General features: G+C 41.0%; 1 protein-coding gene across 1 annotated transcript in view; it reads left to right on the top strand.

Annotated features, from left to right (window-relative positions):
• Positions 1–338: 338 nt before the first annotated feature.
• The window catches only part of ptchd4 (patched domain containing 4), an 81,874-nt gene continuing 57,498 nt past the window's right edge, over positions 339–24,714 (top strand). The window contains exon 1 of the mRNA XM_080193285.1: positions 339–887. Within this exon, the coding sequence (XP_080049411.1) occupies positions 339–887 (549 nt within the window). The remainder of the gene's footprint in view (positions 888–24,714) is intronic.

The following is a 24,714-nucleotide window of genomic DNA, read 5'->3' on the forward strand; positions in this document are numbered from 1 at the left end:
TAGGTCGATAAATTAGAGTACGCCTATAGAACACTTCCAACAGTCCTATACTGCTCCCTAATGCACATATGTATGGAGGGCGATGCGGTGAAAATAATACAACTATTACCGCTCAATGGCGAAACGAGGGCTGGCCTTTAGCAGAGAGAGAGAGAGAGAGGAAAAAGCCCTGAATGATCAATAGTTGGCCGTCTGGTGCAAATTGCTGCAGTGTTTCCAGGGTAAGACCCAAAAGGGATTGGTGTGGAATAACATGTAAACGGGGCAAAGCCAGATGTCAGATGAGCTTTACAGGAAGGAAGATCCAGGTCTGGGGGATCTGCAAGAGCTGGAGGAGGATGCTGCCACAAGTCGTGCACTCAGGGCTGAAGGGATGTTTCTACTGGTTGGGATTATTCGTGAGCAGGCATCCCGTCTTTTTCCTGACAGTCCCCTCCGTCCTGTCCATTCTGTTCGGGGCGACCTTCCTTAATAAATTTCAGCGTGAAACTGACCTGGAGTTGCTGGTGGCGCCCAAGCACAGCCTGGCCAAGATCGAGAGGACCCTGGTGAACAGTCTTTTCTCCATCAACCAGTCCAAGAACAACCTGTACTCGGACCTGCATACCCCGGGCAGATACGGCCGGGTGGTACTTACCTCCCTATCGGGGGCTGATATCTTGGAGAGAGCGGATCAGATTTTGCAGATGCACAGAGCCGTGCTGGAGATGCGAGTCAACGGCTCGGGCTTCAGTTATTCTTTCTCTCATATTTGTATGTTGCGGAACAGCGACAAGAGGTGCGTGCTTGACGATATCATCGAAGTGTTGGAGGATCTTAGTCAAGCCGCACTGTCTAACAATACCGCACCGAGGAAGTCACTGCGCTACCCTAATACTAAATTAAAGGTGAAACCTAACGTTCATTGTTTTATTTGTTGGGAAGATTGTCGTTTCCAAAGACAGTGATTTATTTAATTCATTTCATTTCCACCACCTCCCCCCTCCCCGCCTCACATCTCGATGCTGATGCTGCTGCTTTATGCCGAGTTTTACCGGATTGACGAGATTGCTTCGAACCCTGCACACACCGCGGACGGGGGTGGGGGGGGTCATTGCTTCATTTGTAGACAAGGGTTGTGAGAAAAATCGGGAGGGCTTTTCTCGCTTCCTTTTTAGTCACGAAATTGTTTATCTGAAAAACACACTTCTCCATAATCGACGGTTTCAAAGCAGTACTCGACTAAATTGAGGGTAAAATGTGCTAATTGTAAAACTGAACGGGAAGTTGGTGATACTTCTAAGGATGTAAGTCGCTCGGGAACAGTATTGGACACTAGGGTTAACCTGCAGTACTCAAGTAGCAATGAGAACACTGAAGGAGCTCATGCTTAAAGAGGTGCATCTTTGGACGCATCCTTGCAGCTAAATGACGTGTTGCAGAAACTCAGTGGTTTTTATCAACCAGAATAAAACAATAGCTGTATAGATTTTTAAAAAATGACTTCAAGTCCATCCCCATGTTTATAGGGTTTCATTCCCAACTTGCTGTTCAATAATCTAGGTACTTGTTTCTCTAAAATTCAGAAGTTAGTGTTTATGGTGTAGAGAACAAGTCAATTATTTTCTTTCATTCACTAGAACTCTAATTTTACTGAACTTTGTGAGCCACGCTCAAATATCTCTCCCTGTTCCTGGTAGACTGTTACAGAGAAGAGTGTGGTGCTAACATATTAGAAAGATCATCAGAGCAGCCACAAGGTTCTGGTGCAGCTGGAATGCATGAAGTTTACCTTTTAAAGTATTAACTCATGATAGCTGTTCAGACAGCCCTCCTAATATATTAACATTGTGTTTATTGGAATATCAAAAGATAATTATTAGCTTAAAATGCTTACACAGTGATTTATCTGCACTGTCATATAATGATGGTAATAAGAAATTGCTTATTAAAATCGCTTTACCTAACGGACAGTTTGGATGAATCAAATTTGAGGATATAATTGTGGAATGAAATGGGCACCCTTCCAGCTGTTGTCCTGTATCTGTGTAAAATATGAAAACATGTAAATCAGTTAGTTAGGGAAAGTATATGAAAAGTTTACTAGTTTAATGACAGCAGTTAATGAAATAGGGAAACTTACACTTTGAGAGTTGCTGTGTTAACTTTCCATTAATTATTCGATTATATTTCACATTCAGTATAGTCAGGTGTGTTAAATGTTCTCAAATAGATAAATGGACCAGATTGCAGGTTGTATATAGAGTGGAGAAATTTGCTGATATGATGGTTGTCACTTTGTAGCATTGAGAAATCATGTTTGGAAATTCCTCTCTTATGTTTAATTGTATGCTGAACACAATAGTGAATTGGCTTTAGATCAAGGTAATAGCACTGCTCACATTGAGACAGCACCTCATAAATTCTTGTAAGAGAGCCCTTCAGTGTGAGTTTTTTCATTTAGGACATTAAAACTGTTCTAATACTCTTTGATAATCCTGGGAAATAAACCTACAATCAATAGAAAACAAGGAATTCCTGCCATAGTCAGCTTGAACAACCTGATCCCAGAAGCTGACTCACTAGTTATTATATTAGTACAGTAGTTTTTGCACTTGTGGTACAAACAGAAGTTGTGGGGAAAAAAATAAGTTCAAGGGCTAATAAGTATCATCCTGCAATACATGAAGAGCTTGTTGGGAGTTTCTTTGTGCTGTTTGCATGAATTCATCATTGCGCATCTTGGTGGTGGGTGAATGTGTCATTGGGCTAATGTTTGTGTTATGTGAAAGTGCCACCAGGAACATTTTTTCAGTGCATGAATTACCAGGAGGCATATTTTGCATTACATGCCCGTGTACAGGGATGCTGATAAATTTAAATATGAATCCACCTGCAAAGTAAAGTAAGGTTTTAAAAAAGTGTTATCTTAATTCAGCTTGAAAGACTCTAATTACCAATGCAAGTTGGGGAGTGGGAATTTATGTATCTATGGAAAGATACATATGTTGGAATGATTTGAATTAAATAAATTTCAGTAAGGTAAGTGCAACAGCAAGTTATGTTTATGTAGCATAACAAAATATTGCAAATGTTTCAGATGGGTCTTATAAAACACAAAACTATGTACAAAAGCATAAGGGTAGTTGGTCGAAGAAGTATGTTTTAAGGAAAATCCTGAAGGGAAAGAAGGAAGAGAAGCATCAAAAGAGGGAATTTCAGAGATTAGGGGCTTAGCAATTGAAGACACAGCTACCAATGGCAGAAAAAAATGAAATTGGGGTGCTCAGGAGATTAGACTGGAAAAGAGCAGATATCTTGGAGAGTTGTCATGCAGAAAAGGCCCTTTGCCCATAGAATCTGCACTGACAGTATTTACCACTAATTTACCACTTGTCCCATATCCTTGAATAATAGTCCTCGCCATGGAATCAGTGCGGGCAACGGTCCGACAACAGAAATCTCCGTTGACCTTTGGTGGGAATTTCCAGTCTCATCCGAGTAAGGCCATAAAATTATATTCATACAGTGCAGAAAAGGCCCTTCAGTTGTGGGACTGAAGAAGATCAGAAAGATAGAGAAGAACAAGGCTTTGGAGGGACTTGAAGACAAAAATGAGCACTGAAGAAGTCATATTGGACTCAAAATGTTAACTCTGTTTCTCTTCCCACAGATACTGCCAGACCTGCTGAGCTTTTCCAGCATTGTCTGTTTTAGTTTCCAACATCTGCTTTATTTTGCTTTATTTATATGGGAATTTTTAAATTGATTTTATAGAAGCTATTTAGGTCAGCAAGGACAATCACGACAGGTGAACGGGACTTGGCGTAAGTTTGATTAGAGATGACATTTTTGGATAACTTCATCCTTACTGAGAGTAGACATTGCAAACCAGGCAAGGGTTCATCGGGATGGTCAAGTTCAAGGTGTGGAGATGCCGGTGTTGGACTGGGGTAAACACAGTAAGAAGTCTCACAACGCCAGGTTAAAGTCCAACAGGTTTATTTGGTAATAAATGCCACTAGCTTTCGGAGTGCTGCTCTTTCGTCAGGTCGAAGGAGCAGTGCTCCGAAAGCTAGCGGCGTTTACTACCAAATAAACCTGTTGGACTTTAACCTGATGTTGTGAGACTTCTTATCAAGTTCAAGGTAACAGAGGCAATAAAATATTGGTATCATTTATCAAATTAAAATATCAGTAAAATAAAGGCATTGTAGTACATGTAGGAAACATCACTTCAATTGTGTTAAATATTCTTCCAAGCAGGCTGTAGAAGTGAAGAATTACGCCATGTAAAAGATTGGTATGGAGTGTTATCAGAATCTTAGTCGTATCGAAAAAGAAGCAGATGAGTTGTCCCCAGGATTTTTTCAGTAACAATAGTTTTACGGAGCAAATAGAAATGCCAAATAAATTTCAAAATTAGCTACATATGACTTCAATTAACCAATTACATTTTCTATTGAAAAACTGCATTTAAACAGTGATTGTAATGATAGCAATGGTGTACTGGTTAATATGGAATACTGAGCATACTGGCATGTGGGATATATACTAAAACCACTTCAGCAACCTTATCTTTTCCATTTGAGTACTTCTAATCATTTTTTCTCAGTGATAGGTACAATACCTCCTCCAAACCAGCTAACTCAACGACAGATATTATGCTAAAAGCAAATTACTGTGGATGCTGGAACCTGAAACAGAAACAGAAAATGCTGTAAAATATCAGCAGGTCTAACCGCATCTGTGGAGAAAGAACACAGCTAACGTTTCAAATCTGGATGACTCTTCGACAGATATTAAGCAGTGTTTAAACCACGGGGAAAATAAAATAAAAATAAATTGAAGAATGCTAGCTATTCAACTGCATTGCCCTTAACCTCTATTACCATGGCCAACTATAATCATCCTCCTTCAACAGCTTTTTTGAGGTTTTCACTGATCATATGATCTGACCATGACCAAGATTTCTTCCGCAATGGTTTTCCACTCTTGTGCTGTCAGCTGCAAATGGTCCCAAGGATCAATTTATAGCCTCTGCCTTTTCTTCAGCTAATTCTGCTTCTTGGCCAAAATTGTTTGTAGATATGGGATAAGATTCCACATGCGTGCTGATAATACCCATCCTTAACTCTCTGGCACCTCTCTTAACTTGTTCGCTGTCTTTGTACTGTAAGACTGCTTGTCTGACATTCTGCTTGGATAAGCAGCAATTTCCTTCAGCTAAATAGTCGGAAGATAAAAGCAATTGTCTTTGTTCCCTACTATTAATCTCTGTGTAATTGTAATTCAATTACCTGCATAAATCATATAGGTGATAGGTTTCCAACTCAGAACTTTAATACATGCAATTGCACATGAGGTATGCCATTCTGATTCAAATACACTCAGTCAATCTCGTATGATTTTGGGTCCAGTAAAACAGAGAATAATTGTCACTTCCTTACCCACTCTGAAGTCTTTATGTTGCAGATTCTCCCTCTGCTGGCCCTTCTCTTTCTTTCTTCTTTCCTCTGTTGCTCCTTATCATTTTTTCTTCACTGCCCTTTTCTTATTCTTGAACTCTTTTTTCCTTTCAAATGGGAGGTATAGTTTCAGACTTCAACTGGTTTCAACTTATTTTTCCTCCTGGGGTGGTGTGGAAGGGAAGAGAGATAGAAAAGGCTACAGGCTACAATTAGGGTCGAGTGGTGGGGAGGTGAGTTACCTGAAGTTAAGAGAAATGTTAAAAAATGCTTTAAATGTGTTGTCAGTATGTTGTGCGTTTCAAACATTTTCTGCTTTAAATACATAAGACTTGAAATTGTTCTTGACCATCAAGGTGGACATTATTGTTTAACTCAAAATACCAGGGTTTGGATTAGATTTGCTTTAGGTTCAGTTGCCAGTTCTCCCATTAGTGAACCCTATAGCAGTAGTTCACCTTTATCTAATCATATGCTAGAGTCACCCAGGTGGACATACTGGATGGAGTTTAGAAGGATGGAGAAGGAAGGATGGGGGGAGAGGGATCTCATTGAAACATACAGATTACTGAAGGGCCTGGAGAGAATGGATGTGGGAAAGACGTTTCCATTAGTAGGCGAGATTAGAACATAAGAACATAAGAAATAGGAGCAGGAGTAGGCCATCTAGCCCTTCGAGCCTGCCCCGCCATTCAATAAGATCATGGCTGATCTGTCGTGGCTCAGTTCCACCTTCCCGCCCTCTCCCCATAACCCTTAATCCCCTCTCTTATCAAAAACCCATCAACCCGCGTCTTAAAATTATTTAGCGAGGCAGCCTCCACCACTTCAACGGGCAGAGAATTCCAGAGATTCACCACCCTTTGAGTGAAGAAGTTCCTCCTCAACTCCGTTCTAAACCGCCCCCCCTTTATCTTGAGGCTGTGCCCCCTAGTCCTACTGTCTTTTTTTGAGCGGGAAGAGTCTCTCCACCTCTATCCTATCCATCCCATTCATCATCTTATACATCTCAATGAGATCTCCCCTCATTCTTCTAAACTCCAACGAGTACAAGCCTAGTTTATTCAGCCTCTCCTCATAGCTCAACCCCCTCAACTCCGGAGGATCGGAGGGTACAGCCTCAAAATAAAGGGACAATCCTTTAGAACTGAGATGAGCAGGAACTTCTTCAGCCAGAGGGTGGTGAATCTATGGAATTCATTGCCACAGCAGGCTGTGGAGGTCAGGTCGTTGAGTGTATTTTGGACAGAAATAGATAGGTTCTTGATCAAAGGTTATGGGGAAAAGGTGGGAGAATGGAGTTGAGAAACTAATCAGCCATGATTGAATGGCACAGCATACTCGATGAGCTGAATGGCCTAATTCTGCTGCTAAATCTTATGGATTATAACAAGAATTTTTCAATGTTGTGTGAAACAGATACCAACCTTTCATATGTGACTTCACATGCAATAGAGAAACAAATACATTAAACATCAACTTGTCTTGTAACAATGCTCAAAGCATAGAAAATAACAAATCAGATTACACTAGCTGTATCAGTGAGAAAAATAGACTTACAGGTTAATGTTCTTCTTGAATCCATTTAGCAGTATGCAAAACTTTCTTTCTCTAAATTTGAAATCTTTACCTCACAAACTGTTCTTGAAGAGCACGTGTTGTGGGTATTTTGAGATGGCCAGTTATGTTTTAACTTAAAACAATGTAAAACTCACAAGGCAAGTGTCTCTGCATAAAGACGCAACATTTATTTAAAACAAAAGCACAACAAGCAACTGCTCAGAGATCACCAAAAGGATTAAGCAGCTTTGGAATAGAGCAGCAGAACTTCCCTGATGAATTTAATATGTACAATCAAAAACTGATCAATTATAGAGTTTCTTATTGATCATTACTGCCTTATATTAGTTTAAAATCAATTATATTCAATAAACATATATCAATAATAATCTCAGACATTTTCCCTCAACCAATTGCATTTTACCATTCAGCATAATGATATTTCATTTGTCCTTTCAACCCAGACACTAACTTCCAATTTGGCTGAACTCACTTCCTTGTTCGCCTATTGATGCTCATCATAGAGGTCAAAGTGAACAGTCCCACTGGCTCACTGCCAAGCTGAATGAACATGTAATCCTGTGTCCAGGTACAAATCTATTCTAGGTCTGGGCAATGAATGTCCCTATTCATAAAGTAGCAAAATGTATTCACTCACCAGGGATTTTCAGATATGAATTTTGCTAACTGTTAGGGTTCCCTGGCCTTCGGCTCTGAGCTCTTCACATTCACCATCATCCCTTTCGGCAACCTGCTCTTAGCTGGAATGAACAGAGATTCATACAATACTTAAAATACATTTTTAAAGTATCAGTATTAATTTAAAATCATACTTATTTGCTTGATTCTCTTACTACATTTATACCTCTGTAAACCATTTATCTCATTAACTTATTAACTTTGTTTTAAGAATCATTTAGCTCTTGTCAGTGTCTTATATATTCTGTCTAAAACCTTAGTCGCTGATTAATAACTGCGCCCCCCCCTCCCCCCACCCCGCCTTAGCACATGATTATTTTTTTCCACAGTTGAATAGAAAGACCAGCACTTTGGCTTCTTCCCTGCCCCACCTTCCCTCAATCCAATATGTCGTAGGATTGGTTACTTGAAGTGTCGATCAAAGCAGCAAACACTCAACTGGGAGTGAGTTCTGCAGGTCAACTGCTGTTTGACTGCAATTATTGACGCATACCATTGTTATTGTCATTGTTGGAACATATTAATGGCTTAACCATTGTTTTAAACAATAATTTTTGTGGCAGTGTCATTATGATTTGAAAGATAGTATGACAGTTGGCCCTCTTTTGTTCCAGCCAGACCAGCATTTAAATAAACTGCTAAAATCCAATTCTATAAAGCTTTTAACCTTCATCAGAAGATCTTTCTCAGATATGCCCAGTAGCCTGTCGAAAGAATTGCATTGATATAATATCTTCACCACTTCAGAAGGTCCCAAAGGATGTCAAAGCTGTTTTTGAAATGTAGTCATTATTGAACTGTGGAAATAAGAAGACAATTTGCAGACAGAAAGGTCCCAGAAACAGCAATGTGATAAATAACCACGTGTAGGGGTAGAAATTGGTGTGTGTTGCATCAGTTTCACAGCTGTAGAATAAGTACAAAAGGGACCAATGTCCTCAAAGATGCTTAGAAAATGTCAACCAGACCAGAAATTGGGTGTGATAAATTTTCAAGCATCTGTGTTAGCTGCTTAAAACAAGTATTAGGTTCCTTGCATGAATTAAAGAGGGGTTAAATGTCTGATGGAGAGCCTGTACCAGAAATTGAGCTGCCTCGAGACCTGATTCAATCAGGTTCACGGGACATGGCCTAACCAGCAGCTGCCACTAAAAAAATCTGCAAATTACATTTTTCTTTATTACTGTGGCTCCAGGAGAAAGAAGAATGCTTCTCCTGGCTCCAGAGTACTTCCAACATTTTCCTCCCTTTCTCTGGTTTTCACCTAGTAGCCATCCACTACAAACCCTGAATTGCATGTTTCTGTTGGACTAACTGCTCGGAAATGCAAGAGGCACCAGCATCTCATCTGGATTATTTAAATAAATCATGAACAACAAATGTCATGATATTCTTGGGCCTTTATTATTTGGCTCTCCTGTGTTTAGTAATTTTAGTAAAGTGACAGCAAAGTTTGATAAAGGCAAAGTGATTGATGTATAAATGAACTTTCTAAAGCATTCAATAAGCTGTTATAAATAGCCTTAGTAAAATTAAAGACCAAAAGGGGTGAGAAAGTAACAGCGAATGGATGTTTTTCATAATGGGGGGAAGTATATGATTGTGTTCAACAGATTATAGAAATCCTACAATGCAGAAAGAGACCATTCAGCCCATCAAGTCTGCACCGACCACAATCCCACCCAGGCCCTACCCCATATGCCTATATATTTACCCACTAATCTCTCTAACCTACACATCTCAGGACACTAAGGGACAATTTTAGCATGGCCAATCGACATAACCCATGCATCTTTGGACTGTGGGAAGAGGCCAGAGCACCCAGAGGAAACCCACGCAGACATGAGGAGAATGTGCAAACTCCATACAGACAGTGACCCAAGCTGGGAATCGAACCCAGGTCCCTGGAGCTGTAAAGCAGCAGTGCTAACCACTGTGCTACCGTGCTGCCCAATGTTGGTATCACTGTTCTTTACAATGCTTACTTGTGACTTGGATTTCATTAAAGGGCATAATTTGAAGCTTTACAGAGGATATCAAACTCAGAAATGTAGTAAACAATGAGGAGAATAGCAACAGACTTCAGGAGGATGTAGATGGGTGAGGTGGGCAGACATTTGGCAGATGCAATTTACTGCAGAGAAGTGACATATTTGGTCGGAAGAATGAGAAGAAACAAAATTAATGTAATGATACAATTTTAAAGGAGATGCAGGAACAGACCTGCAGAAATATGCACGTAAATATTTGGAAATGACGGAACAAGTTGAGAGGGTTGCTAAATGCATATGAGACCATTGGCTTTAGTAAAAGATGAACATCTTAGAAGAGCAAAGAAGTTATGCTGAACTTTAATAAAACACCAGTTAGGTCTCAGTTAGAATATTGTATTTAATCCTGGACACTACACTTCAGGAAGGATGCCAAGGCTTTGGAGAGAGGAGATACAGGGCAGATTTACAGGTTGGCACTAGTGATTAGGCTTTTCAATTACTTGGGGGGACCGGAGAAACGTAGGGTTTTCTCATTTTTTAATCATTAGTGTCGTTGGCTGGGCCCCCATTTATTGCCCATCCCTAATTATCCTTGAACTGAATGATTTCTTCTGCCCATTTCAAAGGGCATTTAACTATATTGCTGGGTCTGGAGTCACATGTAGATCAGACCAGGTAAGGATGGCAGACTTCCTTCCCTAAAGGCCATTAATGCAAAGAAGATTAGGAGGAGATTTGATTGTGTCTTCAAAATCATAAATGGTTTTGGTAAAATAAATGGAGAGAAATCTTTTCCAGTGGCAATAGGTTCAGTAAATAGATGGAAAGTGATTGGAAGAAAAGTAAAAAAAACAAAGCTAACATGACAAAACATTGTTTGTGCAGATAGCTATTACGATCTGGAATACACTTCCTGAAAGAATATGGAAGCAGATTCAAAAGTAATGTTCAAAAGGGATTGGACAAAAAGTTACAGCAAAACAAATTACAGGGCTGTGGAGAAAAACAGCAAAATAAATAGTTCTACCAAAGAACTAGTATAACCATGATAAATATTGTCCAGGAAACTGGGAGGACTCTCTCCCTCTTTAAATGTAAGATCTTTTGCGTTCACACAGAGGGAAGACAGAGCCTTGGATTAGCATTTTATCTGAAAGATAGCACCTCCAACAGTGCAGCATTCTTTCTCTATTAGCCTAGATTTTGTTTAAGCCTCTGGAATGGGGCATAAATCTTTTCATAGAATCATAAAATCCTTAGAGTGTATAAAAAGCCATTTGGCCCATTGAGTGTGTAACAACAAAGCATACCTCTCAGGTCCTATCCCTGTAACCCCACATATTTACTCCAGAATTCCCACTAACATACACATCTTGGGACACCAAGGGGAAATTTAGCCTGGCCAATCAGCCTAACCTGGACAATTTTGGACTGTGGAAGGAAAGGAGCACCTAGAAGAAACTCATACAGGCATGGGGAGAATGTGAACTCCACACAGTCACATCAGGTTGGAATTGAACCCGGGACCTTGGCACTGTGAGCAGCACTACACTGACCAAGGTTGACAGACAAGGTTTTGCGATGCTGAAGTGTTTCCTGATGTTGGACATTTGGGAATTAACTCTTGATATCAGAACTATTCTGTAAAATCTCTTCAAGCCATAAAGTTAAAAATCTTGAAACACAACAATGCCTCTGTTAAAATGCTGGGCAGGGAAATACAATATGGATATCTTTTAAAGTTTGACTACTAACCATGATGTTGTATTTTAAATTCACAAATTTGTTTATATTTCTATTTAATCCCAATTAATTCTTGTTGTCAATTATTTAATCAATCAATCAGGTCAATCACAATCATTATGGTATGGAAGCTGAATTTAATCAGAGTTTAAGACAGAACGAAATACACTACCATGCCAGCTCAGATTAGACAGGATAGCTGGCATTTCCAAACGTCCTTTCTCTTTTCTTTTCAGTCTTTTCTCATTGTCCTTCTTGAAGTCTTCCAATCTACCCAGGGGTTTTTGGCTGAAGTCAGAATGATTCCAGTATAGAGTGTCCTCCTTTTTACAGCCTATTGCAATAGCTTGCTTCAAAACTTACGCTTGATGTCCTTTTTCGGGGCAGACCCTGATGCTATCTTGTCAGGATTAATTGTCCTGTAAAAGTGTCCCTTTAGTTCAGTGCAGTACAGAATGAGTGCTATATTGTTGGAAGTCCCATTTTTCAGGTAAATGCTAATCCAAAGCTCTACTTTCCTTCAGCATGGATGTAAAAGATCCTGTGGTACTAGTTAAAGAGGATAGGAGTCCTCCCAGTGTCCTAGACAATAGTTATCCACAGGATCATTGAATCATCGAATGATATAGAAATAAACAAACTGGCGCGTCATGGCTGTGTCAGTTCTTCGCTAGAGTTATCCACTTTGCTGTTTTATTCCCATGACTCTGTAATTTGGTTCGCTGTAATTATTTTGTCCAATTCATTTTTGAACATTACTATTGAATGAGTTTCCACTGTTCTTTCAGGAAGTGCAGAAGATCATAACTTGTTGTACAAAAAAATGTATAAGGTGCACAAAGATATGTCCTGTTCTTTGTCTGAACTATAATATAATTGCCCATGCCTACAATACCACCCAACCTTTATGGGTCTCCGTAGCCATGTACTTAAAGCATCTCCAAAACTGTTTTCCTTATCCCCTCCAATTCTGTTTCCCACGATCTATTTCATAACTCCCTTGAATATGATCTTCAACCTGTAATCTTGCCTTCAGGGGCCTCATTGTTCATATTCGCCTGTTATCAGTTCAGAGCTGTTCATTGGGGCTGTTAATAAGCTTTCAAAAGTGTTACCTAGCCTAACCATTCTTATTTCTTAGCAGGCTGTTGAAGCATTGGATGATTCACTAAAGTAATTTCAATTCTACCTCCACACACTATTTAACATTTGCATTTCAGCTGTCTTAATTAGACAAGATTAAATGAAAAACATAAGACATCTCTGAAGAATAGTTATTGATTTTAAATCTCTAACTAGTTGCCCTCCCATTATTGCAGAGCCCTCATCTGACCATGGCTCCTTTCACAGCTATCTTCATCTAATGATAATAATTTCATTAACTTATTTCTGGAGAAACTAAACACAGTACTAACTAATCCTCTGTACCTATTCATAGCTGATAAACAGATATGTTGTGAGCATATTACTAATTTCAAGTAATGATAATTACTAACAATAAATTCTCATCTATAATGTTTTCACAATTCTGTTATAAAGATTATATTTTATTAACTATGCTGTAATCATTCAAAGCAAACTAAATTTGAAAAGCACATGATTGCACAAGTTTGTGCAGGGAGCCGCTTTCAATTTACTCGGGTGGATCTAATGGATAGCTTCTAGCCTGAGGTTTGAAAGTTGCCATGCTGTTATTGAGCATCAAGTAAATTCCCCAATCGTTGTTGACCACTGTTATATTGGGTTTACCAGTATTATACAGCGACAAATTAAGATCCACCAAAAGCATGTAAACAAAGTGAAAATAATTTTTAAAGTTTGAGATTACAACCAGATGCTAAAATTCACCCACAATTAGGGCACGGATCTAAATTGCATGTCATGTCAATAGGTTGCAGTAAAGTCTGAAACATAGGAATATTGGCATAAATTTAAAAATTGCATTAAGCCTATTACCCCCAAACCTACACCCCAATGTATTTCCAACCTTGGCAAGTCCAGAGGGGCAGTGACAGGAAGGTTCAAATAAATCCAGCATTTACAACAGGGAGCTCCTTCCCTATCTCTAAAATAAGTCACAATTCCACCTTAGACAAGAAACAGGTGAAGAAAATGAAAAACTTTCTTTTAAAATAGGACATTGATTGTTTATTTATTTAAAGTTTATTTTGTTAAACCTTGATGTTCAGTTTGTACATAACTGGAAGAGTGAAAATGATTGTTCTCTTTTCTGGTTTCTTTATTCTTTACAGTAGGATTTATTTGTTTTTAGCTTTTGTATCTCAGGTTACTTGCGCAAGTGACACCTCTTTATGCTTCATGGAGTGCTGTCACTAGCCTAAATATTATATGACAATTTCATAGCATGCCCAGAGATCAAATAGAGAACCTATGTCCATTTATTTGAGCTATTGGGTTATATCATGCAATGGTCCTTGACATAGGAAAGCAACAAACGTTCTGTATTGGACTTCTTAGATGCTAACTAATAAGAAAGAACTAAATAATAGCAGCAGTATTACAATCTATACAACAAATATTAAGTACTGGATTTATATCCAGTGTGCAGAGCCTGTTGGCGGATGCGGAAGTGGGCATAACATCCATAGTGATTTAGTATCCATTGGAACATTAATTACCTTGAGACATGACTTCTGTTCCCAACCTCATGTGAATGCACTGAATGTGATAAATAAAAGTGGAGAATTGCAGGTGCAGATTGTTACAGAACAAAGAAAATTACAGCACAGGAACAGACCCTTTGGCCCTCCAAGCCTGCACTGACCATGCTGCCCGACTTAACTAAAATCCCCTTCACTTCCGGGGACCATATCCCTCTACTCCCATCTCATTCATGTACTTGTCAAGACAACCCCTAAAAGTCACTATCGTATCAGCTTCCACTAACGCCCCCCCCCAGCAACGAATTCCAGGCATCTACCATTCTCAGTGTAAAAAATCTGCCTCGTACATCTCTTCTAAAACTTGCCCCTCACACCTTAAACCTTTGCCCCCTAGTAATTGACTCTTCCACCCTGGGAAAAAGCTTCTGACTATCCACTCTGTCCATGCCTCTCATAATCTTGTAGACTTCTATCAGGTCTCTCTTCAATCTCCGTTGCTCCAGTGAGAACAAACCAAGTTTCTCCAACCTCTCCTCATAGCTAATGCCCTCCATACTAGGCAACATCCTGGTAAATCTTTTCTGTACACTCTCCAAAGCCTCCACATCCTATTGGTAGTGTGACGACCAGAATTGAACATTATATTGCTAGTGCGGCCTAACTAAGGTTCTATAAAGCTACAACCTGACTTACCAATTTTTAAACTCAATACCTTGGCAAGCATGCTATATGCCTTCTTGACTACCTTCTCCACCTGCATTGCCACTTTCAGTGACCTGTGTACCTGTACACCCAGATTCCTTTGCTTATCAATATTTCTATGGGTTCTGCCATTTACTGTATATTTCCTATCTGTATTAGACCTTCCAAAATGCATTACCTCATATGCTATGTGGAAATATGATGCTGTGACACTAATAGAGACTTGACTCAAAGAAGGTCTGGACTGGATGTAAAATACTCCTGGATATAAGGAGTCAGTGGTAGCCATGAAGTGAAAATAGAGGTATTGGACTGGGGTAGGCACAGTAAGAAGCCTCTCAACACAAGGTTAAAGTCTAACAGGTTTATTTGGAATCATGAGCTTTCGGAGCGCTGCTCCTTCATCAGGTAAATGTTGATGCAGCTGATGAAGGAGCAGCGCTCTGAAAGCTCATGCTTCCAAATAAACCTGCTGGACTTTAACCTGGCATTGTGAGACTTCTTACTTTGGATATAAGGAGTTCAGAAAAGATTGGAAAGGAAGGGAAGAGAGAGGGGTGCAGAATTGATTTAAGGAAAACACTGCAGTCCTGGAGCGAGAGGGTGTCCCAGAAGGACAGAATCTATTTGGTTAGAGCTAAGGAACAACGAAAAGGTAATTTATAGGCCACCAACTAGTGGGAAAGATACAGAGAAACAACTCTGCAAGAAAATTACAGAATTGCAAGAATTATGGAGTAGTTTTAATGGGGACTTCAGTTATCTGCATACAGGCTGGGATAGTAACAGTGGAAAGTGCAGAGAGGGGTTAGAGTTCTTAGATTGTGTTCAGGAACATTTTCTACAGCACTATCTTTCCAGTCCTACAACAAATGAGGAACTGCCTGACCTGATTCTTAGAAATGAGGCAGGTTGAGAGGATTAAGTGTAAATAGGAGAAAATTAGGGGGACAATGATCATTATATCATAAAGTTTAGGTTGGCTATGGTAAAGAACAAGGAACAATTCAGAGTACGAATAATTAACTGGGGGAAAGCCAACATCAGTGGGGTAAGAGTGGATCTGGGTCAGATAAATTGGAATCAAAGATTGGCAGGCAAAACAGTAACTGAATAATGGGCTGCATTTAAAGAAGAGGAAAGGTCAAGGTGTATTTCCATGAAAGGGAAAGGTAGGCCAAGTAAATCCTCAGTTCCCTGGATGACAAAAGCGATAAAGATTAAGATGAAGAAGAAGAAATGTGCTATGATTAGTGGATACTACAACCAAAAACCAGGTTGAATGTAAAGAGTTCAGTGGCAAAGTGAAAAAGCAAGTAAATGAAGTAAAGAGAGAGGATGAAAAGTGATTGCAGCTCACGTAAAAGGAAATCCCAAAGTTTTCCCCAGGCATACAAATAGTAAAAGGGTGATAAAAGGAGGAATGAGGCTGATAAGGGACCAGAAAAGAGAATGATGTATGGAGATGGTGGGGGTGGGTGGGTGCATTGCTGATGTATTAAATGTAAACTCTGCACCTTTGTTTTTACAAAGGAAAATGCTTTCCAGGTCATGAAAAAAGAGAAGGTAATTCAGACACTTGAAGAGTTAAAAATTGATAAGGAAGAGGCATTGATTAGAGGATCCATACTTAGAGCTGATAAAGTACCAGGACCAGATGAAATACATCCAAGGATACTGAGGGAAGTGACAGTGGAAATTGCAGAGGCACTGGAAATAATTTTCCAGTCTTGTTTAAACTGGAAAACTGCAAATGTTACGGCCTTCTTCAGAAAAGGCCATAAGGATAAACCCAGCAATTATAAGTGGAATAAATTGCTAAAGGAAATATTCACAGAGTCATCACTTGAAATTTGCAATGACTATTGCCATTTATAAGATTTTCACCGTCATGACTACCATACCAGCAGATCATATCTGGTTTACCTAGAGCTAGCCATGTAAATATTGGTGGAATGCAGATGTTAGCCTGTGATGTTGACATAACCAAAGCAGAAGCAGAAACGGCCAATCAGTTCAACTTCAGTAGCAGGAATGTTTCTAGATTCAGGACAAAATTAAGTCACTTGGACAAATGCAGGTTAATTAAAGAAATCCTGTATCAATTTATTAAGGGCAAATCATGTTTTTAATAATCTGCTAGATTTTTTGAAGAAATAACAGAGAGGGCTGAAGAGGGAAATGCTGTTAATGTGCCACTGCGATTCTCCCATCTGCGCCCGCCACTTTTCTGGCAGGCCCAGCCGGGAGACATGCATCTGTGGCATTGAACGGGGATTTGCACATGCGTGGGGAACACGTGCATATCCCAGAGCTGGCGAGCAGTCACCCATTAGACCGTGCTGGAAATCGGTGGGAAGGCAGGTAAGTAATTTAAATCTTTTTTTAATCCATTTTGGATCTGTAGATTAGTTAATTATTGGAACCTTTCAGGTTCCAATTGAATCTCCCACCCTGCCAGGAGTGCTTCATTCCGGCAGCATTCAGACTAGCTCCCCACATTTGGGGAACTAGTGGGAGACCCTACTGGAATGAAGGGGGGCAATCAGGGCCTCCCCATGGGCGTCGGGCTGTGGCAGGGTGGTGCCCCCTGGGCATGAGCACCCTGGCAGTGCCATCCTATGCCCCCCAGCACTGCACAAGCAGCAAAGTGTCCTTGCCCAGGGGGCACTACGGCATTGCCCATCAGAGATCGGGCATTGCCAAAGAGGCAGGGCCTATAGTAGGAGGGGCCTGGGTGCAATCTGTGAGCGTGGAGGGTCCCACTGCCACTCTGTATTGGGATTGGTCTGGGACGGAGGGAGGGCAGCAAAGGGGCCCGCCTCCAGGGTGGGTCTGCCTCTGGGGAGGGGCGGTCTGATCCTGGGGGGGATCTAACCTCGGGGGGGCGGGGGGGGAGTCTGCTGGGGTGAGGAGGGTGGGGGGATCACCACTGCTGGGCTGTTGTGGAGCCTGGGCATCATAGTGCCCTGACATTGGGAGGGGGGTCAGGGCTGGTCTGGGAATTGTTGGGCCCATGATTGGGCTGTGGGGGGGATCTGGACAGGCAGTACTGCAGGGGCCCCGGGCTGGCCAGCAAACGGGAGTTTGACAGTTTGGGGCCAGTGCACATTCACAGATCTCCAGAACTGTCAAACTCCGGTGCAATTGGGCCCCACCCCTCCGGGTTTGTAATGAGATTCGTGACTGGGCCCTTTGCATTGCACAGAGTGCAGAGATTCGGGTGAGAACGGCACAATCTAGAATAGTTTTACTGCCAATTCAGCACTTTTGGGAAATCGCCTCCATATGATAAAATTCCACACAACTTATGCGTGAGTAAAATATCATGTCTAGTAAAGTGTATATCATATCCATAACTATATACATGGACTAATTTACATGGAAGCTTCTTAAGCTGTCATTTATTTGTTCAAAATTGGTACTGATGAATTATTATGGTGGCTGCTTTGGGGCCAAGTGACCTTTGATTATTCAACAGAGGCAACCAAGCTTCTGGAAAGTTCCAAATTGAATACCTCTGGACTGGACATATCAAAATGAATATTATCTATGGAATTCATTCCTGCTATTGTTTGAAGCTTACTCAAAACACAGAGTCAATGGGCTGCTAGATGCCATACCTCCAAGTTTGCAATTCAACAGAGGAAAACTAATGGAGACCAGTTATCCACAACATACGTGTGAAATATCATCCATGTCCTATGGTATATGAATAGCCAGCTGAAATCCATCTATGTGGAAAATGGCAATGGACCACATGACTGAAACTGGATTCTGATACTGAGAACCTTTATTATCTCGAGACCCAGAAGAAACTTGGCAGGCTGCAGGAGAACACAGAGAAAGGCTGTGCCATCTTTGTCTTTTCAGAACTATCAATCGTCAGCCAATCTGACAATCAGACACTGAAACTGACTGCAAGTCATCAAGGAGCCATAGTTTTTAACCTGCCCCAGTTTCAAATTTCACCTAAGCAACAACTTCCTTGATATTTGACTACACGAAATCTCACAGCCTGCAATGAACCCTTTGCTTTACAAGGCCCCCTACTTCAACTTTAAATCATCAAATCCATCCAAAAACTTGCCATGTGGGTAATCCACCATCAGATGTCAGGGACTGAGTTAACTGTAATCTCTAAAAGTACACTGTTTTTATCTGTACCCTTTGTGTGTGTGTATGTGTGTGTGTGTGTGTGTGAGAGAGACATTGTGCTAATTTGGGATAAGTGTTTGAGAATAAATGTCCTGCTTTATTTTAAACTCACAAAGACTTGCTGCTGAATTATTTAATTGGAATTAGTAAGAAAATAAGAGTAAGAAAGGACACATTGCTTACCATACAAAACATTCTGATTCCGGGCAGTGAGAGGGCAAATACTTTCTGTCCATAACCAAAGTGGGAGCTGCATCCATGATTTAAAGCCACTGCAGTGAATGAGCCATGTCTGACTTTAAAGGAAAAGTAGAAGTCGTTAAATTTGATGAAACAAAAACAAAAGCATTTACAGCAGTAAGCTATGTGAATACTAACATTGGAAAGTAAGATAGCTGATTTCTATGTAAATGAATTCATGCAGCAGCAGGCCTTAACTTGGGTGAAATTAGTGTCCCTAATCAAAGAACAGCTGAAAACCATAAAACACAGAAGCCTGAGCTGTTAAAGATGCTGCCTGAGAATCTTGGCCTCATTCCAGGCCTGGAACAAGCAGAAAATATAGAACCTGAAACAGACCAGGTCACCTTAGCCAAAATTCACCTAGAAGAACAAAGGCTGCAGTTAGAGTTTCAGAAGGAAAGGGAGGAGAGGATATTCCAGGAACAAGAACAGGAGTAATCTTTCCAACTGCGTAAAGTATTTTGGCCACAAAAGAATAGGATACCAAGGGAGACTGAAGCATTTAGGGAGAACTTGTCTTTACCTAGTGGGAACACTGCTGGTAATTCAACTACCACTAGCTCAGAAACACGTTTTGATTCTTTAAAATATTCCCAGCATCACCCAGACTCTCCAAACGCAAGACTAGCTGATTGGGAAAGTTAATGTTTATTTATTAGTCACAAGTAAGGCTTACTGTGAAATTCCCCTAGTCACCTGTTCGGGTCAATGAACCTAACTAACACGTCTTTCAGACTGTGAGAGGAAACAGGAGCACCCAGAGGAAACTCACACAGACACAGGGAGAATGTGCAAACTCCACACAGACAGTGACCCAAGCTGGGAATTGTACCCAGCTTCCTGAAGCTGTGAGGCAGCAATGCTAACCACTGTTTGTGAGGTTTATTCCATGCTGCCTGCAGACATGTCTGCAAATGATGAACAGATTCAGGCTGCCACCCTGACTGCCTATGAACCCACACTGGAGGTGGACCACCCACAATTTTGGAACTCATCTGACTCATGGCAGGTGTGAGTGCCATGCGTGCCATAAAATGACCATAAATATGAGTAGTTGACGGAAGTAATCCTCCGAGAGGAGTTCAAAAAGTGCCCCTCATACAAACCTTAAAACCCACATGGGGGAACAACTGGTTTCAAAAGCCAGAGATATAACTATCATAGCAGATGATTATGAACTGAACTACAAACCTCTAACTCAGAATAAACCAGGGTTTATTAACACCTATTATCTAGAGATCAATTGAGAAGAGGTGGGTGAAACGGAAACAAACCACCATGAAAAGGACAGAAGGGAAGATAAACTATAAGAGTCGTCCATTTTTAGAAGAACCTGGATGGGAAACCAGTCAGATCTCACCCTGTGTGTTTTTATTGTGGAAAATCTGAGCATAATAAAGAAAATTGCTGGCATGTCAAGAAACAGGCTGCAGGACTGCAATCAGGACAGTATTTATAGCCATGAGATAGGCCAGTTAGGACTTGAGCTGAACCATAGTCAGAGAGAACCAAGATAAATATCAGTTATTACACAAAGCAAAAATGGTCCCTATCTATCCCAGGCTCCAAGAAATAAGATAACTATCCTTGGAGACACTGGCTGCCTTCAAACACTGCTTGTATCAAAAGTTGCAGGGAATTGCCACCTGAAACAGAATAAATATCATAGTGTTCATAAAACAGCTTACTGGCAAACGCTTTGTTAAAGCTTACCTGCAGAGTATTTGGTCAACTGAGTACATAGGAATTATAGAATACCTACTGTGCAGAAGAAGGCAATTCAGCCCGTCAAGTCTGCACTGACTCTCCGGCAGAGCATCTTACCCAGGCCCTATCCCCATAATCCCACGTATTTATCCTGCTAATCCCCCTAACCTACATATCTTTGGATGACAAGAGACAATTTAGCATGGCCAGTCAACCTAACATGCACATCTTTGGACTGTGGGAGGAAACAGGGGCACCCAGAGGAAACCCACACAGACATGGGGAGAACATGCAAACTCCACACAGTCACCCAGGGCTGGATCTGGTGCTGCGGAGCAGCAATGCTAACCACTGTGCCATTGTCCCACCCAGTTTAAGAAGTAGGAGCAGGTGTAGGCCATTCTGCCCCTTGACCCTGCTCCCACCTATCCCCACACCATCCCCACGTACCTTGAAATATTTAGTATTTAGAACTCTTTCAATCTCTGTCTTGAATATAAACAATGGCTGAACTTCCACAGTCCTCTGGGATAGAAAATTCTCAAGATTTGCCAGCGTCTCAATGAAGAAGTTCATCCTTAGCTGAATCCTAATTCTGAAACTATGTCTCCTAGTTATAGAACCCAGCCAGAAGAAATATCCTTCCTGCATCTACCCTGTTGAACCCTGTAAGAATTTAGTATGCTTCAATTAAATCACCTCATTCTTCTGGAGAATAAAGACCCAATATCCTCAATCTCTCCTCATGGGACAATCCTGCATTCCCAGAGATTAATCTGGAGAAGGTTTGTTGCATTCCCTCTTTGATAATTCCATAGTTAAGCAGACCAGAACTGCACACAATATCCAGGTATAATCTCACCAATACTTTGTACAATTGCAGAAAGAATCCTTAACCCCTATGTTAAAAGCGTCATGCAATAAAAGCCATCATACCATTGGCCTTCTTGATTTTTTGTTGCGCTTGCATATTAGCTTTCAGTGGACACTCTGGTCCCTTTGGGCATCACTTGCCAACCTCTTACCATTTAAGGAGTACCGTGTCTTTCTGTGTTCTCCTAACAAAGTGGATAATTTCACATTTTTCCACATTATATTCCATTCACCATCTTCTTGCTCACTTAGTCTAAATCCTCTTGTAGTCTCTCCACATCTTCCTCATAACTCACATTTCCACTTAGTTTTATGTCATCAGCAAACCTGAAAACATTACATTTGGTCCACCCATCAAAGCCATTGATATACTTTGTGAATAGCTGGAACTCAAGCTCAATACCTCATTAGTCACCGCCTGCCAACCTGAGAATGACCTGTTCCAATTCGCTGCTTTCTGTTAATTAGCCAATTCTCAATCCATGCCATTACCCACAATCCCATGTGCTCTTGTGTTGCTTACTAACCTTCTATCGGGGATCATCTCGAAAGCCTTCTTAAAATCCAAATACACCATATCCACTAGTTTTTCTGATGTCTATTCTCATATTCCTACATATTCACCAAACTCCAGCATATTTGTCAATCACGCTTTCCCTTTCATAATCCATGTTGACTCTGCCGTTATTTTTAAATGTCCAGTTATCTTTTATAATAGATTCTAGCATTTTTCCTACTACTGATGTCAGGCTAACAATAGTTCTGTAATTTCCCCTTTTCTCTCTCCTTCCTTTCTTAAATTGTGCGGTTGCATCTGCTATCTCCAATCTGCAGGAGCCATCGCAGAAGTTCCAGAATTTTCTGCAGCCATTTTTTTCAACAGAGGGACATGGGCCAAATATGGGCAATTGGGACTAGCTTAGTGGTTTAATAAAAGGGCGGAATAGACAAGTTGGGCTGAAGGCCTATTTCCATGCTGTAAACCTCTATGACTCTATGATTCATAACACTGATGTAAATCATTTGGCCCTGGTGGTTTATCAACTTTCTGTTCTATTAATTTTTCCAGTATTACCTTTTTACTAATACTAATTTTTTTCAGTTTCTCCGTAGTGACTGCCAGCGTCATTCTGAGTTTGCCAATGCTGGAGATGACCTATAGTTGGGTATATGGGTTGGTTAGCTCAGTTGGCTGGATGGCTGGTTTGTGATGCAGAACAACTCAAGCAGCCCAGGTTGAATTCCTGTACTGGCTGAGGTTATTCAAGAAGGCTTTGTCTCCGTAACGTTGCTTTTCGTTTGAGATGTGGTGATACTTAGGTTAAATTACCACCAGTCAGCTCTCCCCCTCAAAGGGGAGAACTGATTATGGCGATTTTACTTTTACTGAGCTGGAAATTAGGCTTTGTGTCTAATGGGTGAAGATTAGTTCGTCAAAGCTGGGAAAAATGTTGGGACCAAGCAAAATGCTGCTCAGCTTCAGAGGGTTGAGAAAATCCCAACATCTTTGGAGGAGAGGGAGGACTGCATTGAACCAGTAAGGGTGAAAGAAGCAAAACCAGCCAACAGAAGTGTGTTAGCATTTATTAACAGGGGGTTTGAGCTTAAGAGCCGTGGGGTTATGCTGCAAAAATACCGGACGTTGGTGAGATCACATTTGGAATATTGTGTTCAGTTCTGGTCACCTCATTATGAGAAGGATGTGGAATCATTGGAGAGAGTGCAGAGGAGATTTACCAGGGTACTGCCTGGTTTGGAGGGTGGGTCTTATGGGGAAAGATTGAAGGAGCTGGGGCTTTTCTCTTTGGAGCAGAGGAGGATGAGAGGAGACTTAATAGAGGTTTATAAGATGATGAGAGGGATTGATAGAGTGGACATGCAGAGACTATTTCCTCAGGTGGATGTAGCTGTTACTAGGGGGCATAACTATAAGGTTCATGATGGGAGATATAGGAGAGATGTCCGAGGTAGATTCTTTACTCAGAGAGTGGTTGGGGTGTGGAATGCACTGCCTGCTGTGATAGTGGAGTCAGACACTTCAGGATCTTTCGAACGGTTATTGGATTGGCACATGGAGCACACCAGAATTATAGGGAGGGAATAGCTTGATCTTGGGATGGGACATAGCTCGGCACAACATTGAGGGCTGGAGGGCCTGTACTGTGCTGTGCTGTTCTATGTTTCTATGTTTAGAATTTACAGAGCTAAGCTTGAGTCCATAGAATTTAAAGCTGTCAAATTTACAGAGGTTGTAATAGGGCCTGTAGAACTTAAAAGCTCAAAATAGCTCCTCATTACAAGAAAGATGTGGAAGCTATTGAAAGGGTGCAGAGGAGATTTACAAGGATGTTGCCTAGATTGGGTGGCATGCCTTATGAGGATAGGTTGAGGGAGCTCTGTCTTTTCTTCTTGGAGAGACAAAGGTTGAGAGGTGACCTATAGAGGTTTATAAGATGTTGAGAGGTATAGATAGGGTGGATTCTCAGAGGCTATTTCCCAGAGCTGAAATGGTCGCTATGAGAGGATACAGGTTTAAGGTGCTGGGGAGCAGGTACAGAGGAGATATTGGGTAAGTTTTTCACTCAGAGGGTGGTGAGTGAGTGGAATTGGCTGCTGTCGGTGGTGGTAGAGGCGAGCTCATTGGGGTCTTTTAAGACACTTCTGGATGCGTACATGGGATTTAATGGGATTGAGGGTTATAGATAGGCCTGGTAGGGAGGGATGCGATCAGTGCAACTTGTGGGCCGAAGGGCCTGTTTGTGCTGTGGTTTTCTATGTTCTATAGAGCCAGAGGTAAGTGGTGGAACAGAAGCAGCAGAGGTTGAAGGGAATGCACACAAGGTGTGGGTGGTAGAAATCTTTTGCCAGGATTTAAACAGGAACTAAGAGAGTTCCAAAGAAGGCAGACAGAAAATGTGAAAGGTATCTCACCTAGTTGAAATGCCAGAGGAAATTCCAGATCAC

The sequence above is a fragment of the Carcharhinus amblyrhynchos genome, chromosome 7 (genome assembly GCF_965287045.1).
Source record: "Carcharhinus amblyrhynchos chromosome 7, sCarAmb.v2.hapA, whole genome shotgun sequence".
NCBI lineage: Eukaryota > Metazoa > Chordata > Chondrichthyes > Carcharhiniformes > Carcharhinidae > Carcharhinus > Carcharhinus amblyrhynchos.